The sequence below is a fragment of the Dermacentor silvarum genome, chromosome 1 (assembly GCF_013339745.2).
Source record: "Dermacentor silvarum isolate Dsil-2018 chromosome 1, BIME_Dsil_1.4, whole genome shotgun sequence".
NCBI classification, from domain to species: domain Eukaryota; kingdom Metazoa; phylum Arthropoda; class Arachnida; order Ixodida; family Ixodidae; genus Dermacentor; species Dermacentor silvarum.
In genome coordinates, this window is record NC_051154.1 from 107,283,527 (window position 1) to 107,306,011 (window position 22,485).

Sequence of the window (22,485 nt, forward strand, 5' to 3'; positions counted from 1 at the left end):
TTTGTTCACCATTTTCATTCAGGCCATATAACTCTCAGCTCAGTCATGCCTTTGAGTTGGAAATGACAGCTGTAGCTATGAATTTTTTTCATTAACAGTATTGTGCTTGTCTCACTGTTTTTAGTCTAGCAGCTATTGATTAGCTTAATGGGGCTGTAGAAAGATTGACAAGGCTTAATTTACTAGCTGATCTTTACCAAATGCAGCAACTCATAGAATACAACGAAGGAACACTGACTAAGAGCTTTTCAGCATACATGCACAGGCCAGAGTGCCAGCATGTACCTCACACAGTGAGCCCAAGTGCCATCTTCATACACGAAAAAAGGCTGATAAAAAAAATCAATTTCTGTTAACTCAGTTTTCGTAGGACAAACAAAAGTTTCTTTTGAAATGTGGAGATACTAATGGATGCTGTGAAAAAATTTATCAGTATACCTTCGTTCTTGTGAAATCTAAGACATCATGGTTGCCTATGTTATCGTATTTACCCGATTCTAACATGCCTCCAAATCTGACGCTCACCCATTTTTGTGAGTTTGCACCTGAATGCAACATGCCCCTGATTTATAAAAACAAAAGATGTAGCACGCACCTAACATTCGCGATCAGAAAAAGCGCGACATGCAGAATTTACCTTCACAAAAGGTAATTCCTTTTTTCTTTTTTTCTTTATTATTATTTTTTTATGAGCTTTTATAGTGAAAGTAATGTGTTGTCATCACCAGTTGTGTTTTATTAGCCACAGATACCAAGCCCACAGAGGCAGTATTTTCTCTAGGTCCTTTAAGAGATACTACTATCACTTTCACGAGATTTTACGCGACTCTTTCATTGGACTTGTCAAAGTATGTGGCCGACAGCGTTCCTAGCACTGTGTGCAAATAGCAAGCTTGGTACAGAAACGCTGGCGGCTGTATACGCTGACGCATACTGTGCCAAGTCGCACTGAATCTTGCAAAAGTGATAGTATCTACGAAAGTGATTTGACTGAGAATACCACTCCAGATCGTATTCAAACACAAAATGAACTAGCAGCAACCTTCACAATAGCGTGCTCTATTGCCATGATGCTGCGTCTGACGGCTCTGATGGTAGGCTGTTTGCCAGCTGCGAACATGGTTTTTGTCTCATATTCGATTGTAACGCACAGGCAATTTTCAGACCCATTTTCTTGGAAAAGAGGTGTGCATTAGGTTTGGGTAAATGCAGTACTGCACAGAAATGGTGGCATTTTCCAACTGATCTTGTGAGACAGAAATGCTCCTTTATGCATTTTTAGCATTCCTGTAGTAGGCAAAGAGCCATAGAACTGAAACGCAAGGCAGCATCCCATTTACATTTCATTTGTGCCACTCCCAACAAAAGTGCAGAAAGGGGCGAGAAGGTAAATTTTGGTTAGAAGTTTCGCGTGGTAGAAGCAAGGCAAGTCATAGGATTGAGCAAACAAAAGATATTCCTTCCCATGTTTCGTGCAATGTGCCTACATCAATTGCTGGGGTGTCAGGTGCCTGAGAAGTTACCCTGCACGTGCCACACATCTTGTACACTGTGCATCACGGCTGGGCTATTGCTTATTACAGACATTTTTTCATCTGTACAGTGTCAGCAGAGTGCCTGCATTATAATATGAGCTCCCAGATCTCAGGCTGTATTGACCTTTGGGGGGGACGTGTAAATTTTGTTTTAAGCTTAGCTACTATAAGGTATGCCGAGGTGGAACCTTTATTGGCACCTTACTGATGCTGAGAAAGCCAAAACATGGCATGTTGCAGCGAAGGAATGCATGAGAGTATCAAAAGTGTCACACAGAACATGAACTCGGAGAAGACTCTAGGTTTCAGAGCGTGCTTCTGAGTCCTTCTTATGAGGATAACAAACAATGAAGCCAAGGAAAGCATGGAAGAAACAGACTTTGTTATTGTTATTGAATTCTTGAATTAAATTTGCATGGTATTTGAAAACCTCCATATGATTATGGAGGTTTTTGGCTTTCACTGGTAGCAAGCTGTCCTTACTGCTTTTCTTTTTTGAAACAAAACCAGATTAGCAGAAATTTAATTATGTTCAATTACTTTGGGAATTCAGTAACAATAAAGGAGTTCATTTCTTTTATGCATTTCTTGGCTTCATTGTCTGTCGGCCTCATGTGGGCAACTTCATGTGGGCAACAAGAGGTGCACTTCCGTTTCGTCTGCTTGTTCCCACGTCGTGCAGTTGCCGGCCAGAGAACGAAATTATGTCATTTTTCTGCCGGGTTCCAGCACCGCGATCATACTCTTTCATCCTCTCACACCTGCCTCATTGCTTGTGATTGCGGCACTGATCAGGAATTCTCGTGCAAACCGCAGAAAATCGTCTGCTGCGCGAGACAAGACAAACACAACAGCTCGCATGCGAGACGGTCACCGGAAGTGTGCCACTCAGCAAAAACGCGAGAGAGAGAGAGAGAAAAGAAAAAGAAGGTGGGGCCCATGACTGATTTGTCACGCAATCCTCCGGTATGGGAGAATGCAGGGATTGAATTTCACTTGCGGACGCTAGACGGGGCAAGTAGAGAGATTGTCTATGTTAACGGTGACGCTTGCCTTCTGAAATCATGGGTTCGCTGCACTTGCAAATATTTGTATCTCTGCTATTAGTGAACTAGTGAACTAATTTGAAAAATTCTTGCAGTAGAGCACTCCTTAGAGGGCACGTAACAATTTCCAGCGTAAAAACAAAATTTGCTATGTGACCTGGTGAGGGGCCCTTTATGGGCTCACTTTTTTCGAACTAGTGGTACCATATTGGCTCTTTTTTTCTTGGTAGCTGTTAATTTCTTATGGATTAAATTTATAGTTAGAGCACCTTGGCACGAGTTCTGTATGCATGGTGTTTATAAACATCAGCCTAATTTATGTCCACTGCAGGACGAAGGCCTCTCCCTGCGATCTCTAATTACCTCTGTCTTGTGCTAGCCGATTCCAACTTGCACCTGCAAATTTCCTAACTTCATCACAACACTTTATGAACATGGTCTCCTTTAAATAGTACGGGTTTTAAATCCTGGTATTCATGCATTCCCATTAAGCGGTTTCATTCTGTCCATGAAACCATGTTCTAATTGTATTAATCACGTGCTGATATTTAAAAAACTTTGTTCCATGCAGTGTATCCTTGAATGGTGAGAAGGTGAAAGCTTGATCCCTATACATATTTGTAAACAGGTCAGGGGTGATTATAACACACCACACAGCTTTCTGACACCTCAGTCATTCAATCAAAATTAAAGTTTGTTAGTTTCATTTAAAAAAATGCTGTATGAAAAAAGGTGCAACTAGGATATACAGCTGGTAACAACAGTTAATTTCATTCATGTAGACGACTTGTATTTTTAAAGGCCGTAGCCAATGGCACAGCCTGTACATAGCATTGCTTCTTTCAGAGCTAGTTTTTGAGTTTTATGTTTGTTTCACATGTTGGGGGGAACGATCAATTGTATACATACATTATTACAAACAAACTGCAATTATTTGTCCTTTTTGTATCAAAGATCAACATCTATGGCACATCACACATAAAATTTACTGCTGGTAGTACTTGTGGCTCTTGCTATAAGCACCGAGTAGGCTGAGTCTGGAGATTTACTGTGACAGGCAATATATGTATTATCAAAAATAAATTTGTAGGAATCACTGCTGGTTTTTTAGTGCAAATGGAGTTTAGTACTTAGTCTGAGTGGCAGGGCTGAGCTGGATCTCATGTACATTAGTGTTATACATAGCATATTATTATTATTATTATTATTATTATTATTATTATTATTATTATTATTATTATTATTATTATTATTATTAGAGAGTTTTAGAATAGGGGCCCCGAAAGTTTGGGGCATGCAGGAGTGAAAAGTTTTAGAATGGGACTTTGCGGTTTGCGAATAGCGTCTTGCGCTTGCAGCGCCACTATAGTGTCAAAGAAAAGCTAGTATGAATATTAAAATAAAGTATACCATTTTATGAATAGAAGAATAATTTTGACTTTAGTGTCTCTGCTTTTAATTACAATTTAGAAGTTATTCTATTAGCAGCAAACGATTTATTGTACTTAATTTCAGTAACCAACTTTACGTGCCTTAACCAGTCAAGCTAATCCACATTAGGCCTACAAGCCATGAAAACGGCAATCGAATTCGGAATCAGCAGCGTCTAATGAACCAATCTTCATTACACATGTTAGTTGAGAGAAAGCGATAACCGCAGTCACTTCTAGCTTTCGAACTTCACGTATTACCACGAATCGAGCCCAGTTTGGTGCTCGGTTAGAGCCGTCGCTTCAATGGGTGCCGCCATGTTTGTTGACGAAAAGCTTTTGGGGCAGCATTTGGGGCTCCCGCTAAATCAGTGAAATAGCGTGCCCGACGCAAAACCCAAATGCAGTTCGCGTCTCGCACATGCACAGTGGCTTCGACACTATTTCTTTGCGGCCCCTAGTCTAAAATTCTCTATTATTATTATTATTATTATTATCATCATCATCATCATCATTATCATCATCATCAAACATGCACAAACATGCATCATACATTAGATAAATATGTAGTCTTTATTTTAGCTTTAGTTGCCAAGTTCTTGTAAACAAAATTCACAAAATTTCCTGTCTTCTTTTTATTCAGTGAAATTCTTGCATACAGTACTTTATTTTAAAAGTGTATTGTGTGTACGATTTATCCTTTATGTTCACCAATATATTAAAGAAGCCACACCTTTATGAAAGGTGTGGAATGGGTCTGGTATTAAAGGGAATTCATTTATGTATTTCTTGAAAAAAAAGTGTTTCAATGTGTCTTGTGTGAACAGAGTTACTGGCTGCTGCAGCTGCCACCTTCATGGCCTTTTCTTCTTTTTGTTGTTTCAACTTTGCTCGAAGCTGTGCCACTATGCCCAGGTGAAATAATATACCTGCCATAAAACGACTGAAAGTTGAGCAAGTTGGTAGGAATTCATGTTACTTAAAGGCAGGCGTGCAGACAAATGCATAAGAAGGAATGAAAAGGACAACACAGATGCCGACTATCAACTGAAAGGTCGCATAGTGGTGCAAAAGAAAGGAAGGCACAAAGCGTATCGGCGCATGCTCAAGAGAAGGCAGTGCCAGCCTGTCATTGATGGACACGTGTGGACACTCGCGACAGATGACTGTTTAGGCATGACAATTCATCTTTGTTCAAGATAATCGAAGGCTGACTTATGCATGTGCTACCGCTATTAATGATATGCGAAGCCTCAACCATGAGGCGAACTTCTTGGCTCTCATGTCTGACCCTTCAGCTAATAGTTGGCATTTCTGCTGTCCTTTTTGCTCCTTCTTGCGTCTGTGTTTGCATGCGTGCCTTTCACTAACATGAATATGTGTCATACGCTGCTCATTGTTGCACTGAGGTTTGTATCAGTGCGACATCAAGATCAGGTGACGTGACCCTTCATTGCATTTCCCCATCTCAGAAGCTGTAGCATCGGAGCAGTGGTATAGCTCTCCACTACTAGAGGGCACCACTGCCTAATCAGTAATGAGATTTTGTCATTTTTGCTTTTGTCAGAGGCACTGCTTAGTAGCAATATCTGAAGGAATCCAGCCAGCGGCTAAAGTGTTTACAATTGTATAGGAATATCCAGAAGAGTTTGTGACAATTTTAAGAAGTTGAAGAAAAAAGCAGATGTTGAATGAAACTGTAGGTTCCCTACTGCGAGCACAGAAATAATATTAAGCTCAGCTATTCATGATACAGTATTGTTGAGCGACTAAACAGGTTTGTTTCCAATGTTTAAAAAAACCCTTTAGCCCTTTAAGGGTCAAATTTTTTATTGTAGATTTAACCTCTTCAGAGTGACCTATTTCGAAAAACATTTACCGCAATTTTTTTAGATTGACCATAAAGTGACAAAAAAATATATTCCATAGCTAAAGACATACATGCATTGTTTATACATGATTACACATGTGCTTGCATAAATACTTATAATAAGAATAAAAATAAAAAAGTAGATACACTGGAATAGCTATATTTTTATTTGGCACTTGGGCAGTAGTCCGCAATGAAGGAATTGCCGCTCAACTCGCTTGCAAAAGAGCAACCGGCATGCACATCCATAGCATAATCGAACTGTGTATGTAACTCGATGGTTGTGCGCCCGTCAAAAACCGAACGAGTCAGAAACTTGCAGCAATGCTTCGTCCCATCGTCAACAAGGGTCAGTTCTCGCGAGTCTCAAGAAAAATTTGGAGGATCCCTAAGCCTATTCTTATGAGATGAGAAAGCAAAAGCATTTCTTTTTGCTAGGTTGTTGTTACAGAAGGGGGCTGCAAAATGGTGTTTTCGAGTTGTGTTACAAAGAATGAGGCAACACCACACTGCAGCACCCTTCAGTAAACAAACTAGCCAAAAGAAACGCTTTCGTGCTCTCATCTCATAAAAATATACTTAGGTATCCTCCAACTTTTTTTTCTTTCTTCTTCGTAGTTGGTGAATTGGGTGTAGAGTGTACGCATTTCAATTCAAGCTCGTCCCCTGAATCCTCCTCGCCGAGGGAGCGCTTCGTCAACGAGTCATCTGCCGTTGTCGACACTAAGCCTAAAACCTCGACATCATACTAACTGCCGCTACTTGTTGCAGAATCACTATCCATGCTGCTGCAACAGTACCTCCACAGAAGCTGAAAGCAAGCTCAGACTGCGGGTGAGGGCGTGCTGTTTTTGTAGATGCTACGTCGGTGACCACATGTTGACCGCGCCGACTATTCCATTCCGCTTTCCTTCTCCCCTTCGAGTCGGGGCTTCCCCTTCTGCTGCAGGGATTCCCCTCTCCTACACCGTAGCTGCAGGCGGTTGCTGCAGCGGAGTGGAGCTCGTGTTGAGTGTTGCTGCGGAAGGCGTTGGCGCCGGCGTCAATTCCAGTGGGAGAGGTCACGTGCTTTCTGGGCATGGCTTTTGTGGACGTATTTTGTAGACGCCAGCCGGGTGCGCGCTTTTGCCAACCTAGCCAAGAAACGCTTTCACGTTAAAAGAAATTCAGGCATGGCAGCATCGTTCATATACGGCAGCATTGTTTCTATATACCAGCGCCCGCCTGTGAACAGAGGTAATCGCACCCCTGTGAGCAATAAATGAGCAAGCATTTAGCGGTGACCCTTTGAGAGATTAGAAACTAGATAGACATCAGTTCTTGCGAGCGCAACAAATCGAAACAGCCCACGAGACGAAAATAAAGCTAACTGCCAGGCACCCACGCTTGCATGGATGCGCGTGGGTGCCTTAATTGCGCGTGCGCGCCTTAATTAAAGCCCGGAGACTGCAGGAGCGAAAAAAAAGATAAAAATTCTTGTATCCACACAGGGTGGCAGCACTTGCTGAGCAACAGAGAGTTGAACAATTGGCGCGTTTTTCAAACATACATGTCATCGTAAATATACAGCATCGACCATTTGGGACTTGTTCGTGGCACCGTATATTCACGTCTTTGGCCCTGAAAGGGTTAAAGGGACACTAAACAGAAAAATAATTTGAGCTCTAGGGGAAAGGTGGGAGGAATGCAACGCTTTTCACAATTGAATTTTTTCATGCATTTATTTGCAACATAGAATCAAGTTCAAATGACCTAAAAATAGAGTGAGGGTTATGTAACAAAAACCGTTAAGGACTTCCTCTAAAGTCTTCTAGGAAGCCTTTAAAAAAATAATTTGTAAACAACAAACATTGTCCCACTTCACCCTACCCTGCGGGAGGAATGGGACACATGACATGCCATTAAAAAAAATTGTTCTAGTGCACATTGAAGGGGGCCAAATCTACACCAAAGATGGACACGGATTGCAGTCAGTTCGTACCCCCTACCAGCTCTGGCCGAGGCAATTTTGACACAATGTCCTTCCATGAAACTTCACTTATGTCGTGGTGAGTGGGGAAACAGAATGTCCATGCATCACCATTTCTTCTCATGAACTCATCTATGACATTGGTCTTGTTGCTGCTCCTGATTTGACCTGTGTGAAAGACAACTGATTTTTTTCTATAGAACCTCACCAGGATGTGGCATTTTTCCTAACCTCTATTGGACCGTCTTGCCAGTCAGTTCCAGGGAAACTGCAGTGCTCACCATCAGAGAGTGACAGGTCACTCACAGGGTCTGGTCCTTCTGGCGCTATGAAAACGCCATCACCATCGCTTGGAAAGCTTTGCATGGAAAGCTCCGATGTGGCGTCTCACATAGCAACGCTTGGAATTCACTTTTCCAGTGCTTGCCTTTTGGCTGTGTGCGAGGTTCTTTTTGCTCTCCATTTCGAGGGCTGCACACTCAATTTTCAGCTTAGCTGGCATGTCTGTCAGCACGGTACTCCTTCCCTTCTTCCTTCCTCCTCCGGCCATTTTTCTCGGTGGAGCTTTTGGGTAGAGATGAACATCACCTGGAAGGATTATTCTTGTGGGCCTAGCTGGCTGAGATCCCAATAGTTTGCCTGCACGCATGGTAACGTTAACTGCGTTGCTATTTTCAAGTTCTGTGTCCTGGGAGCCACAGCAAAGACTGCTTTCTAAATGCATGCTGGAGCTGCCTGCTTCATTCATGAGTCCGCCTGTGCCTTGAGCTAATAGCTCAGCTGAGGACCCTAAGGGTCAGTCAGTAATTGAAGACATCAGATAGTCGTCATCTCTGAAGGGTTCACTATTGAAAGGATGGATGTCCGCCTTTTGAAACCCTGAAAGCTGTGCTATGTTTTACATTGTGATTGTTTTGCCGGGATTGCTTAACATTCAATCGTTGCGCACAGAATTGTAGTGGGACTTGAACGGTGCATAAAACGGCACGTCAATATGCTGCAACCGGTGACTGCAGTAAGGGAAGAATGTGAGCAAACAAATGCCGTATTCTTTTACTTTGTTAATCACCTCGAAACTCACATGGCTTTCGTGGTTGTTGAGTAGCAAAAGGATGGGGACGTCCTTTGTGCACGTGGTGTCTTTTCCTATATGTTCGAGGGCACACAGAAAGGACCTGTGGTCATCCACCCTAATCGAATGGTCAATTCCAAACTTCCAGCTGGTGCTTCATTTAAGAAAATGACCTTGTACAGTGTAGACAGCTTATAACGTAAGTCGCCGGAGTCGTGAATATCTGCACTATAAGCAGTACCGCACTATAACCAAAACAACGATTTTGAAGCCCTGCATGTATGCAAAACATGTAGACCGCGCGTATCCGAGAATCGGAGCATGCGACTGGGAGTTTTGCATCCTTTTAAATTTACGAGTGTTGAAAGGATAATGTCCAAGTACCTACCTACGATCTTCGCATGAAGCAGACAAAGTAATAATTTTTTTTTAATGTCTCAGTTTCGCCTGAAAGGCGAAGCATCAGTTGCGATAGCAAATTAGTAGAGAGCTATAAGGAGTAGTGATAGTAGTTTTATCGGCTGCATAAACTTGACACATTCGCTTACTAAGTGAATTAACAAGCGTGGTGTCAACGCGCACAAGCAAACATGAATAGACTTGATGACCGCAGACAACCACTGTCAAAACGCGGGCGTGGGGAAACGCGGCCGCCGCAGCGAGCAATGTTTCGTGCGGTCTATCGCTTCAACGGAAACTGAGCGGCGTAAGCACAACGCATACAAAGGTCAGAGCCGTGTGGAGATCGCCTTCAAGTTACGGTGCGGTGCGCGCGAGAACACCGACAGCCGGCTCAGGCGCGAACGCATTTGTTGGCAGAGTACAAGCCGCCTCCCTCCCTCCCTCCCGTGCTGCCTTCTCGCTTTGCTCCTTTCACGTGGGAGATTGCATCTCCAGTTCCCCTTGCGCCCGGTTGCAAGATACGCATTTGGTGCCGCAGCACAGCGTTGCCCCCCCCTCCCTCCCTCCCTTACCCCCACGGCCTTTCGCACGATGGAAGTCGCGTTTGCTCTCCGCTGTGCGTTCGCTCTCCGTGAAGGCGCGCGTCCCCCAAGCGCTTTCACTCGCGCATACGGCGCGATTTTATCGCCATGTCTCATGCTACTCCTCCGCATCACCCTCGTTGATCTCCTCTCCCATCCGTGGGTGCACCTCGTTGAGAAGCGTGCTCACTACCACCCTTGTCGGCGAGATTTTCCTGCGGAAGCTGCATTATAACCGGTATTTCGTCTCACGCGGCTGCACTGTAAGCGGTATGAGTATATATGGAGTGCTATCGGAAAATTAATGGGAGTCTGAAAAGATCGTACTATATCCGGTCCTGCACTATAAGTGGTTACGTTATAAAGTGGTCTATACTATATCTGACCCTTGATAAGATTAATATTGGAGGTACGGTATTTCCAATGGCGTTCATGATGCAAAAAACCATGATGAGTTCACCTTGCTCCGCCAATGTTACTTGACCGACTTGCTTTTCCCCACGAGGTGCGAGAATCTTGGGTGGACTCTGTACCCTGGTGACTCCAGTCTCATCACAATTATAGATGCGTCCAGGGGTGAACTGAAAGCAATCGTAAACGCTTTTGAGGTTTGAGAGGAAAGCATTTATATTGATCTTGTTGAAGCTTGTGGCTCATCCAAGACTAGTAGCTTCTGGGAACCAAAGCAAGAGCTCCGTGTGCCGGTCCATGAAGCCCAGGAACCATTCCTTTCCAGCGGATTTGTTACTTTCCCATGATGGCAGACATCTGTGACTTAGTGCTTTTCCATCTCGGGCGCCAGTGAACGGACTTCATGCATGCGAGTCCATAGTGCATCTTGCTCACCTTCCACAAGTACTCATTCAGTTGGTTTTTGTTCTCTGTTGTGAATACCATGCTGCAAACTAGGTTCATTCTAAAAACTTCGTCACTGCTCTCTCCTCTTGACCTGTATTTCTTCACATATTGAGCAATTGAGGATTTGGATAATTTCAGAGCTTGTGCCATGTCTCGTATGCTTCTGTTTTCTGTACACACTGGCTGAACTGCTTCAAGTTCCACACTATTTGAAGCTTGAGGCCTGTTGGGGTGTTTTTCATAATCTTTGCATTTTCTGCAAGTTAAGTGAAACGGTGGCAGATTGATAACTTCTAATAGACTCGTAAGCAGCACAATGCTATGTGTTAACTGTTTTCCCAACGTGCTACCTTAAAATGTTTGAACAGCGAATACAGCCTAAGTAACTTTTCGCACCACGAGCAAAGCATGAAAAACTTGACACTTCTACTCTGAATAAAGCCTACACCAAAGTCCTCAATTCAGAATATCAGCATACGAAACAACAGAGCAGTCTATTAGCAGGAGTGTCCCAGGAGTGGAACAGCTGAACAGAGATGGGAGTAGAACAGCTGAACAGAGGAATGGGACACTATCCCATTCGTCTGTTCAGCTTTCCCACGCCTCCCAATGCGGGCTACACGGACTAAATTCATTTTTCACGTTGATCACTTGCAAATTAGGCTTAAAACTGTAGTGGGATGAAACGCTCTGGAAATAAAGATTTTTCATGTTATTTGTTTCCCGCGTTTTGCCTGCTGCTCAAACTTTAGAATCAAGAAAACAGGTTCGTGAATGCTTACTTGCTGTAGCTGAAAAGATGACTTTTTTTTTTTTTTTGGTAATAGCACGTGAAAGCACCGTACCAGTTAGTCATTATATTGGAAGGTGCCAGTACACTTACGCCACCTGTAGACAGTATTGAAAACTGGAATGAGATGAAAACAAAATTATGTTGACTGTCCCACTCCTCCAACCGTCCCAGTCTTCCAGCCTCTCCTCTATTGCTAAATTACCCTTCTTTAACAGCAAAAAAGTAAGTCTTACCTCAAGAGGAGGTTTCGTAAGCCAAAAAAAGATGCAAGAACGAAAGACCAGTGGCAACACCGCCTTGAAGTTCCCATACCAGCTTGCCGTGACATCATGGATTTCGACTGCATCTGTTTGGGCCCAGCTAAATTAAATTTTTATCAGTAAAGATGGACTGCATTGTGTTCTAAAAGAGGCAAATACTGAGCTTCGTATGTTTTGAGAACCTTTACTGTGCCACAAGAGCCCAAATATGGAAAAACTACTTTGAAATCCGTGACACCCCAGTGACATAGTGGCACTAGGGTTATGTTGTGAAATAAAAAGAAAATTTAACTTTGGCCTTCGTTTTCTTTTACTGAGAATCAAGCCATTACTGCAAAATCAACAAAAATATAGTTTTCAAAGAATGCTTTATCAGTATAAGTTTAAATTAGCATTTCTCTTTAGTGTCCCTGTAAAGGTACCCTTACCAGGCCCCATCAGAAGTTTTGGCTATAGTACACTGAAAGTTGTAAAGTGTGCTGTTCAAGAAGCATTCTACTGCACAAATTTTTTTAATGAAGTTTGGTAATAATGGAGATAGAAGTAAATAAAATATTGCTTATATCACAAGCCCTTCCTCCTTTCTTTTTATCCCCTACCCTTTCTCTCTCTTTCTCTGTGGCACATTTCTGGTGGCAGCTGTGTGCACTGTGCATTTCAAGGGGATCGTTCAGTTGTTCACATTGCTGCTGGCTGTACCTTACACACCTGTGTATGCACAGCAGGCACAAATCATAGCGACTCACCATGATTGCTTATAGTGGCTAGGCCATTGCGCTGCTAAACAAGAAGTCGCGGGATCAAATTCCAGCCGCCGCGGTCGCATTTTGATGGCATCAAAATGCAATAACACCTGTGTGCTGTGCATTGGGTGCACGTTAAAGAACCCCAGGTGGTCAAGATTGATATGGAGTCTGCCACTACGGCATGTTTCATAATCGTATCATGGTTTTGGCATGTAAAACCCCATAATTAATTTTTTTTATTAAATCATAGGATGCAATAAAATGTTGTTTTATGTGCAGGTAAATTAGTGATAACATATATATCCAAGTAAAGAAAATGAAAGTTGAAATTTGTTTACGCTTCTTTGAAAGGTGTGTTCATTTGTAACAATGAATGCATTTTCCTTTGGACTGCCATTTCTCACAGGTATATTCGCTAGATGAAGGACGCCTCCTGGTGAAATTGAAAGGGGTTATGAACCAGAAGATGGCATACTTTGGTTTGCACAGCCAGGACTATGTGGTGGCACTCTCCAGGAATCGTATGTACGTAAATATGCTCAACCTCAGCAGTGGAGACTTGGAGACTACCTTCAAGGTGGGCGAGGACAGGTGAGCTTGTGAAAATTTTATAGATCCCGTTTAGTGCTAGCAAACAACAGTTAAAGTTTGCATGTTTTGATGGTATTTGGACTGAAGAAATAAGGAAAGCATGTTGTGACCAGAAAATAAGGCCTAATAATGCTTGCTAATCATGGCTTTTGTTGACCTAGCAGGGGTTATTGTGGGCTACTGATGCCAAACAAACATATTTCATTTCATTAAGCCATTGTGCAATTATTTTTACTGGCAGTATATACTGAAAGACTTATTTGTATATTTTAAGCAGGACAATGCAGCAAAAATGTAGTTTTTTGGTGTGGTGTTGAAGTTTAACTGGAGTGCACGAAGTGGGAACAAAAGTGCGCAGAAACCTTTCTTGGCTTCTCTGCTTCTAAATATTTTTATAGCCTATGCAGGTGTAAAGTGTAACCCGGGTTGCTGCAAATAGTAGTTTTCAGCATGCTGTAGGCATCTGCACTATCCATATGTTAAAGTAATGTGCGGAAAACACTTTTTTTTTTCTGCATTTAGGGGGTCCCTGAAACAATTTTTGTCTTGCCTAAGAAGACTGCCTGGACATAGCCTTTAATGGAATGTTTTCTTGCAAGAATTTTATGTCAGCGCATCATTTTAAAATATCTACTAGTTAAACATTGTCGTCCACACAAGCCGCAGCACGCCCTCTCAACTCGTATTTCATGCGGGCATGGCTATGTCCCCCCCCCCCCCCTCCTTGGATACAATGTCATGCAGTGACGCAAGTGTTCTCTACTTCCGGTTGATTTGAACCAAGTCTGTTCCCAGGTCTCTTTCTGACACGAGTTTTTCTCATTACTGTGGCAATGGTTGCCTCTAAGTGTATCTACAGTGCTCACATCTTCTACAGCGTGCAGTCGCTGCACTTCCCTCTCTGCACACACCTTCAGTGCAAGAAAGCAAGCACTGGTTTACAAGAGAATACCAGCACTGGTAGCATTCATGCCTCTGCCGCTACACCTCCACGTTCCACCGCCGGTTGTTAACACTACACTATTGTTAACCTTTGTCACATTCCTCCTCACCCCTCCCCTTACTCCATGCAGCCTCACAAGTCTACCACAGAGTGCAGATTTTGTGGGAAGAAATTATTTACTCTACTGCTTTACTCATGCATGCACACAAATGCCCATGTACAGACAACAGCTGAAGCCGATGATTCGTGTTTTCATTTAATTGCATTTACATTTTTATATCTGCAGGTACGCAAATTAATATGTATACATAGGCTATTAAAGAGAAGCTCATTGTCGCTGCATGCTTAATATACAGGGTGTTCAAAATTAAACCTTAAGGAATTTTTAAAGATCGCCTGTGGCAGGTAGCATAATTCTTATCATTGAGCTGGTTTATTCGATGAAGCGGACATTAGTAGCACGAGAAATTGAAACACATATTCAACTAATTAACAAAAATTCACTAATTAACTTAGTTAATTGGTTTACGACACATATTGTAATTTACTAATTGTAGCCGGTGAGTTGGCAGGACGATGCACTTGCAATTAATTTCCAGGATGACACCAGTTTCGAGATATTATTCTCCAAAGTGTGGGATGAAATACATGGACGTTCCAGTTACTTTTGTGCTTCAATGTAAAAACGGCATTTTGGTAAAAAAGTAAGTGGAACAACAGTGCATTTTACGGCGAGTTTGATGGCGCATATTTCCAAACTGGTGTCATTCTGGAAATTCATTCGAAGTGGATACGCCGGACAAGCTTACCGGCTACAATTCGTAAATTGCAATATGTGTCATAAAGTATTAACTTAGAAATTAATTACTGAATTTTTGTTGATTAGTTGAATATGTGTTTCGATTTCTCGTGCTACTAATGTCCGCCTCATCAAATAACCTAGCTCAACGGTAAGAATTATGCTATGTGCCACAGGCGATTTTTAAAAATTCCGTAAAGCCTAATTTGAAACACCCGATATACGAAATGATGTCACGTGGGAAGCCGATCAGATCTCTCTTCCGAGTGACATCACACATCCATTCTTTGTAGAATGGGCAGAGGCGAAAGAAAATTTGTGGAGTGATGCCACTGTGATCTGTAGCAATACAATTGTTTAAAACATAATGTTAAATTACACGGTTTAGGCAGAGCACCTAAATTTGCCCGTTGATGATCACAAATACCTAACATATCAACTCGGGCCAAAGCCAAGGCTACCAATTAGTTATAGATATACTGCTTGCAACAGTACATGCTTAGAGCCATCGTCTGTTCCTTCCTCCCCACCCTTCAATGAACCCACATATATTGAAGAATTAGCAAAAGCCTTTGCACATAGGTTTGACTATACAAACATGCTGGTATATTGAAGGAATCTTTGTGTATAAGCAGGTTGGCTATGTGTCAACAATTCATTCAGACAATTGTGCAATAGCTAGACTTCCGTGGACAAGACACTGCTCCTACACAAATCATGCAGCATGTGCAGCTTACTGTTTGGCGATATAACAGTGTTGTCTCGGGCATGGTGGCTCAGGTTATTTAACATGCTCATGGTACTGAAATTGGTGCTGCAAGAGTACAAACAACTTAGACCTTATACAGTCGAACCCACTTATAACAATATTCAAGTGCCACGAAAATTCCATTGTTATAACCGATAATTGTTATAACTGGGTTCCATGAAAAAAAACAAGATATGGGAATGGCAGAGCTGTTGTGAAAAAACTACAATGGCGGGGAGGCCAGTGCCCCACCCACCACGTTCCACCATTGTGTTGACTCGTTTAACTGTTCAACCCTGCTTCCTGCGCGCTCCGATCGCAAGTAACAAGTCGCGACTGTCGGCGTTCAAGGATAGCACTGCTGTAGTAAAACCTCGTTAATTCGGATTTCACGGGACCGGAAAAATGTCCAAATTAACCGAATGTCGAATTATCAAGGGTATCAAGAAAATAACAAACAAATGCTTTCTACGTCAACACGCTTTTATTTACTGAATGAATCAGCAGAATCCTGTTTCTATTTTGCATAAAAGCAGTGCAGAAGCTGCAATTCTCGTAATCTCGTGATGATTACTGCTCGCAGTGGCTAAGGCCTCGCGACTTCTGTCACAGCGTGGCGGCGGCGCGCGTCTTCTTCCGAGAGAGGCTTTTCACTACCACGTGCACGTCCCGATAATTTTTTCGCCTGTGTCGCCAGGTCGCCGCCCATCACAATGTAGACGGTGCTCTTCGATCATCCTCGACAGCTTTGTACTGAGTAAAAACGAAACTATTGTTTGCCACGGTCGTTGTCGACGCGATCATGGACAGCGACCTTGCGGTTCTGAAGGCGCGCGGCCGATGCACGCACTGAGTCAAAACGAAACTACTGTTTGCTGCAACTGCGGACGAAACCGCGGTCGCTATCGACATGATCATGGATGGTGACTACTGAGTTATGAAGGCACACGGCCGACGCGTGTACCGAATCAAAACGAAACTACTGTTTGGCGCAACCGCTGCGGACGAAATCGCGTCCACTGTCGACGCGATCATGGATGGTGACTACGCAGTCATGAAGACACGCGGCCAACGCGGTGCTTTGCGCGGTGGTAAACGCAAGAATAAAGGCTTTGAAGGTACAAATACGCACAAAGCATTCCGGCGTTGCTGTCACTAGGGGGCGCTGCAAAAATGGTGCTAAAGAGCGCCCTCTGTCCTGAACTGGGTAGTACCAAGCTCGGTCGTCTGCTTCGGTAAGCACGTTTACAATAAGGACCCACCACTTTCGGTTGTGTTGTACCACAGCCTGCAACGAATATCGGGCGCCGAAGATTTTTTCAGGAGTGGCACGCTGCATAAAGGCAAGAAATTATGCAATGCCGAATACGTGTACGCCGTTCAAGAAATAAGCGGCGAAGGTTTAGCGCGGTGTCAATCGCATCTGAAGTGAGTAGCGTACGAAGTTGAACTTCAGGTAAGGTTTGCACGCTGCTAGATTCAGGCGCACAAACGCGAGGAAATGCTTGCCATAAATGAATTCACAGCAGCGATAAGCAGACATCATTTGTACGGAAGTATTTGAGCGCACGATGGGTGCGCGCCGCAACGGCAGGGGTCTTTCAGCATGCTGCGAAACGGCAGGCCTCCTGCACTCTTTGTTGACTGCATGCTGCTAGACAACTAGTTATGCCTGCGCTGTAGTAGCGGTCATCTGTCCCTTTAGCAACTGATAAATAAATGATGCAATGCATATGAGCTTGCAGTAACGTACGTGCAAATCGCGCTGCAGCGCGAGCTCGTGCGCTGCTCGCTTGATGTAGCTTTTAATGACAGCGCTTGAACATCAATGTGCTGTAATCAATACTGCCTTACTGCGCTGCCTCATCGTGCCGGCTTGAGGTGAAGGATGAGCACATTTAACTCTCAAATCTGTGCTGCTCGTAGTGGGGTAGTGAAGTTATGCAGCGCGCCCGACGCTCCGCTTCGTGAGGCCTTGAAGGAAAACGGTAGAATCTTATGTTGGGATTCAGGCCTTCTTGCTCGTAGCAGCCCATGACGCAGCAGTAACGACGGTGACGCTTTTTAGGGGCTGAGCTCGGTCTCTCCGGATCGGCGTCACCGATTCCTTCTGCTTCCAGCATTACGTCGCACGGCATGTGGAGAGTCCGTTTTCGTTAAACTAAGCTGCGTCCAGCTCGCAGCGTGGTCAGAGTGGTCTCTGAGAAGTGACGAGCCTTTTCGCACTCGCAACAGGGCAGAAAAAAAGTGCGAATCGACGTAAAACTCGGACTAGAAACGTGCTTCGCCACAGCCAGAGCTCAATACTACCCAAGCTGGTACTACCCAGATAACTTTTCCCGCCGCCACCAGGCGCCACTACTATACCTCCAACTCCAGCGCAAGACGCCCATGGCGATGCGAACTTCGTCACTTCGTTTGGCGATAGCGTCCACATTGCGTCGCACATTTGCGCCGCTCCGCCAGCCCAGCGCTATCAGCGCAGTTGGCACGGTGCAATCGTGTTTTGTAATGTTGCACGGTGTAGAGCTATGGGCGCAGCCCATTCGTGTTCGGAGGGGTGGAAGGGCAACGGGACAGAGGCGCGCGATGCTCGCGATGCAGAGAAGTATGGAAAACAGCGCGCGGCAGCGTGCAATGGCTCAAATTTTTTTTTCTTCTAAAGGAGCTCGCATTCCATTCCCTTTCGGTAAGGACATGCAGTAGCCAAAATTCATCATTATAACCGATAATGTGGCATGGGGGCATCGTAGTAAGCAGGTTATTTCACCATAGAAAACATACATATGTTGACGGTGCAGCAGCTTCTCATTGTTATATATTGTTAAACCCGGTATCGTTATAAGTGGGTTCGACTGTACTTTGTATGTGTTTTGTAAGGTAGTACTCATTTGCTTAATTTTATTTGCCAGTAGCTGTCATTATCATAGCCCAGTAAAGGGGCAGAAAAATTAGTAAAGATATACCATGGAAATGGGACACCTATTTTTTGTTGACAATCAATTTCCATTCGTTCTTTAGAATATACCTCATCTGATTAAACTATTCATTAACACTGCCTTTTTCGTGCAATTAAGGTGTCCCTTTGCTTCCTGTATTTTTTTTTTTTTTTTTTAGTGGTTGATAATTTGTGCTTTCCTTTCTTAATTGCCCTCACTTGTAGGTTTCTCAACAGTCTTCTGGTCAGCGGCAATGGCAAGATATGTGTATGTGGGGATGAGACACAAAAGCCATTCCCATTACTTGTTTGGGACCTGGCCAATCGAAAACTACTCTATGACCTTCGTATTCCACACCATGAATTTATTACCCGCCTTTCAGCCATAAGTGGTGATGGACACTACGTTGTTTGTGTCTGCAGGGTTAGTACAGAGGTCTTTTCACATCCTTGTGACCCATGATTGTTATTATGTTTTCATACACATTTAGTAGTTCTTAAGCAAGAAGTCATGTGAGGACAATGGGAATATCACATGGCCCATAAATCTAGAAGAGTAGTCATTGCTTGCCTGCTCAACACAGGCAGTTCTAAGTCAAAATAATTTTTACTAATGTTAAGCAATGTTAATAGTATACTGGAGGACGTACTGAAGTCAGACTACAGTGCGGCCTATCACAGTTGCCAACAAGAAAGCTGACAGCCCTCACATTGCCTCCTGCTATCGCTATTCCACTTTAAAGCGTGGCTTTCTTTATGTTTATGACGTGTGCCTTTCATGGAGTAGAATGCGTCTCTGTATACAGTGACTTAAAGACCACTATATCCAGTGCTTTCAAATGTCAAAGTCTTAGTGAAAAGCTATAATTCCTACATAATTCAACTACATGTGTTGAATTTTGTTCTGCCACTATGAAATTCTGGCCAGTGTTTTATCAACCCAAATGAAGTGGAATGTACAGTGTTTACTTGCATAATGAACCCACTTTTTTTTGCCGAAAAATATGTGCAAATTTGGGGAGTGCGTTCATTATGCGTTCATTATTTTTTTTCCACAGCCACCTTTTAAAAAAGTTGTAGTTTCGCCCGAAAGGCGATTGTGATAGACATCTATCATAGACAGCTACACGAAGTAGGGATAATAGTTTTATTGGCCGTATAAACTTGAAAACATTCGCTAACTATGTAAATTAACAAACATGGTGTCAGCGGGCACTGGCAAACATGAACATATGACACTTGATGACTGCAGACGAACGCTGTCAAAATCTTGGCGTGAGGAAGCACAGCAGCAACAGCGAGCAAAATGACCTTTGTTCTCTGTATTGCTTCAGCGGAAACTGAGCAGCGAGAATGCATCACGCACAAAGGTATAGGCTGCTGTCGCACCTAGACTCAGCCCCCCAACGCAGATTGATTTCAAGATAAGGCACGTGTGGCCGCGCAATGCGCAGTTGCTGCGCCGCCCCCCTCCCTCCCCTCTACCCTGGAATCATGTGCGCGACTGGAATACGGCACGTTTCCTCCCCACTTTCTTCCCTTCGAACACGGGAGATTGAGGTACGATCATCTGCGCCGACGACAAAAATGCACCTGGAGTGTCCATATAATTGCTATCACAATAAAAGTAGGAGACACATGGTATGATTCGGCATCCAATGTGGCGTCCGATACAATCATACCTGCTGGACGCCATATCAGACACCGAATCGTACCGTGTCTCTCCTCCTTCACGGGGTGCGTTCATTATGCGAGGAAAAGAAAAAACACACTTCTTGATCAGAAAAGTGGGGGGGGTGCGTTCATTATGCAAGTAAATACGGTATTACTGTAATCACATTTCATGTATAAGAAAAAGAAAGAATGACGAAAAAAACATTCCTTAAGTCTGACTTTCTGCGATTCCTTAGCCCTGGACTCATATTTATTTTGACAGCAGCCGGCTGTCACAGCAGGCACCATCATCTTCTCAAGAACTTCTTATTTGCAATACACATGTCATCTTCGTCTGCTACAATATTGCCTGCTGTGGGCTCTGATATACCGGGTGCGCGAGGTATTTGAGAACACAATGTTGGCTTCAGGCAGAGAAGAATATCCGCAACAAAAATCGACATATTTTCACCAAACTTTGGGAAATACTTCTCTTATGGCTTATTTACACAATTACTCAATGAATCCGCCGTCCGCAGCAATAACCGATTCAATTCGGCTTCGGAAACAGCTGCATGTACGGATCAGGTGGTCCTTAGAGAGGTTGGCCATTGAGTCAGCAATGGCAGCCTTCAGCGAGTCTTTTGTGTTATGTGGCTGTTTGTTGGCCTCTCTCTCAATGATGCCCCAGACATAGTAGTCAAGCGGATTTAAATTTGGAGTACTTGGAGGCCACAAGTTGGGAGTGATGTGGTCGTAGAAGTTGTCAGCCAGCCAGTCCTGGATGACGCAGGCGGTGTGGACAGGAGCCGAATCTTGCTGAAAGACATAAGGTCTTCCTTTCGAAACAGTCTCTATCCAGGCCTTTACAACGATGGCAAGCACCTCCACATACGCGGCAGCATTAATGCGCAGCCCTTCTGCAAAAAAAGTGTGGCAACATAACGTCACCCTTGTTGCTGACGATGGCTAACACCATCACAGACGACGTAAATTTTGTGTACATTACTGTAGGCACCTCATCAGTGCTTGTGCAAAGCCACCTGTCGTTACGGCGGTTAACTTTTTGGTCTTGGTCAAAGTTCTTTTCATCTGAAAAAAAAAGCAGAGCATTCCAGGCTCCTCAGGTCTCTTCAGCTCACTTTCTCCCGAGTTTTATTGCACATTCTCCCGAGTTTTATTGCACATGATTTGCCCCCTCTTAATGACATAGGAATGGTACCTCAAGTCCTCGTGCACATTGAACCTGACAGTCAACTCTGCGACTTGGAGCTCCTTTGCAATGGCCCGCATTGACATCACTCACGATGACTTGCAGCCGCCGGAGAAAATCTGGGGTTCTGACGATGTCTGACTGCTGACTGTGCTTTTTTCTTTCTGCCACAGATGCCACGTCACCGCCAGAAGATATCGGTTCTGTCCGCACCTTGTAAACGAAAGACTTCGCTACGTTCAGAAAGGTGGCAATTTAAGTCGCTGTGGTGTGCGGCCAGGGCGACGAAGACTGTATGGAGTTTCATTTCCTGTGTCAATCTGTACGCTTCCATCTCTGAACAAACTGCGCAGTATGAATGATAAGGGGTCAACCAACAAGAAGCCGCACGCCTAGATAGATATGATGAGCCTGCTGGTGTCTATGGTGATAAGGAATAGTTTTCTCAAATGCCTCGCGCACCCGGTATATACATAGATGCGAACACTCTCAGCGCCTGCATCACACATGAAACTCCGCACAAATTAGTGAGTGCGAAAGTTGTGTTGCAGCCTGGCGGTTAGAGCATGCAGCTCTTAATTTGCCATCACTCTCCTGTGTCTTTATGGGCAACATTTTTTGCTTTTTGCCCTATAGCAAATGTGAAGCTCAGGAGAACGGTGGAAGCATGACGATGACGGTGTAATTGAAATGGCAAAAGTATGGATGCAGCAAACCCAGTTTCAAGCTCTTAACTGCTATCACACTAAAATATATGGCCACTAGATACAGCAACACTTGTTGGCTAGCACAGTTTGATGCTTGTTTTTGTTGCACTTGCTGTTACATCAAGGCTACATTGATTTCTGTTGATGTTTTGTTGCCATTTTTACATTCTGAAAGATAATTGGCAGCATGGGAGTCGACCAATATATTTTAGTTGAACGTGTTTAGTTGATGTTGGTACCAGCATTTCCACAGTTTCAGTAGAGGTCAGCAGAGTGACAGGTCACATTCAGTAAACTTGTTCAATGCGTCTTCCAAGCAGTGGAACATATA

At 43.7% G+C, this 22,485-nt stretch overlaps 1 protein-coding gene across 10 annotated transcripts in view; it reads left to right on the forward strand.

Moving 5' to 3' along the window:
- Nucleotides 1-22,485, forward strand: part of LOC119434441 (NACHT and WD repeat domain-containing protein 2) — a 118,624-nt gene that overhangs the window by 62,809 nt on the left and 33,330 nt on the right. For 9 of the 10 annotated variants that reach the window (XR_007468243.1, XR_007468241.1, XR_007468247.1 and 6 more), the window contains exons 11-12: nucleotides 12,969-13,153; nucleotides 18,807-19,005. Coding sequence is in view for 5 of the 10 variants with exons in the window: in XM_049671956.1 (XP_049527913.1) it covers nucleotides 12,969-13,153; nucleotides 18,807-19,005 (384 nt within the window). In the remaining 5 variants the exon portion in view is untranslated. Of the gene's footprint in view, nucleotides 1-6,652; nucleotides 7,034-12,968; nucleotides 13,154-18,806; nucleotides 19,006-22,485 lie in introns of those variants that run through there. The other variant, XM_049671962.1, reaches the window with a different exon arrangement.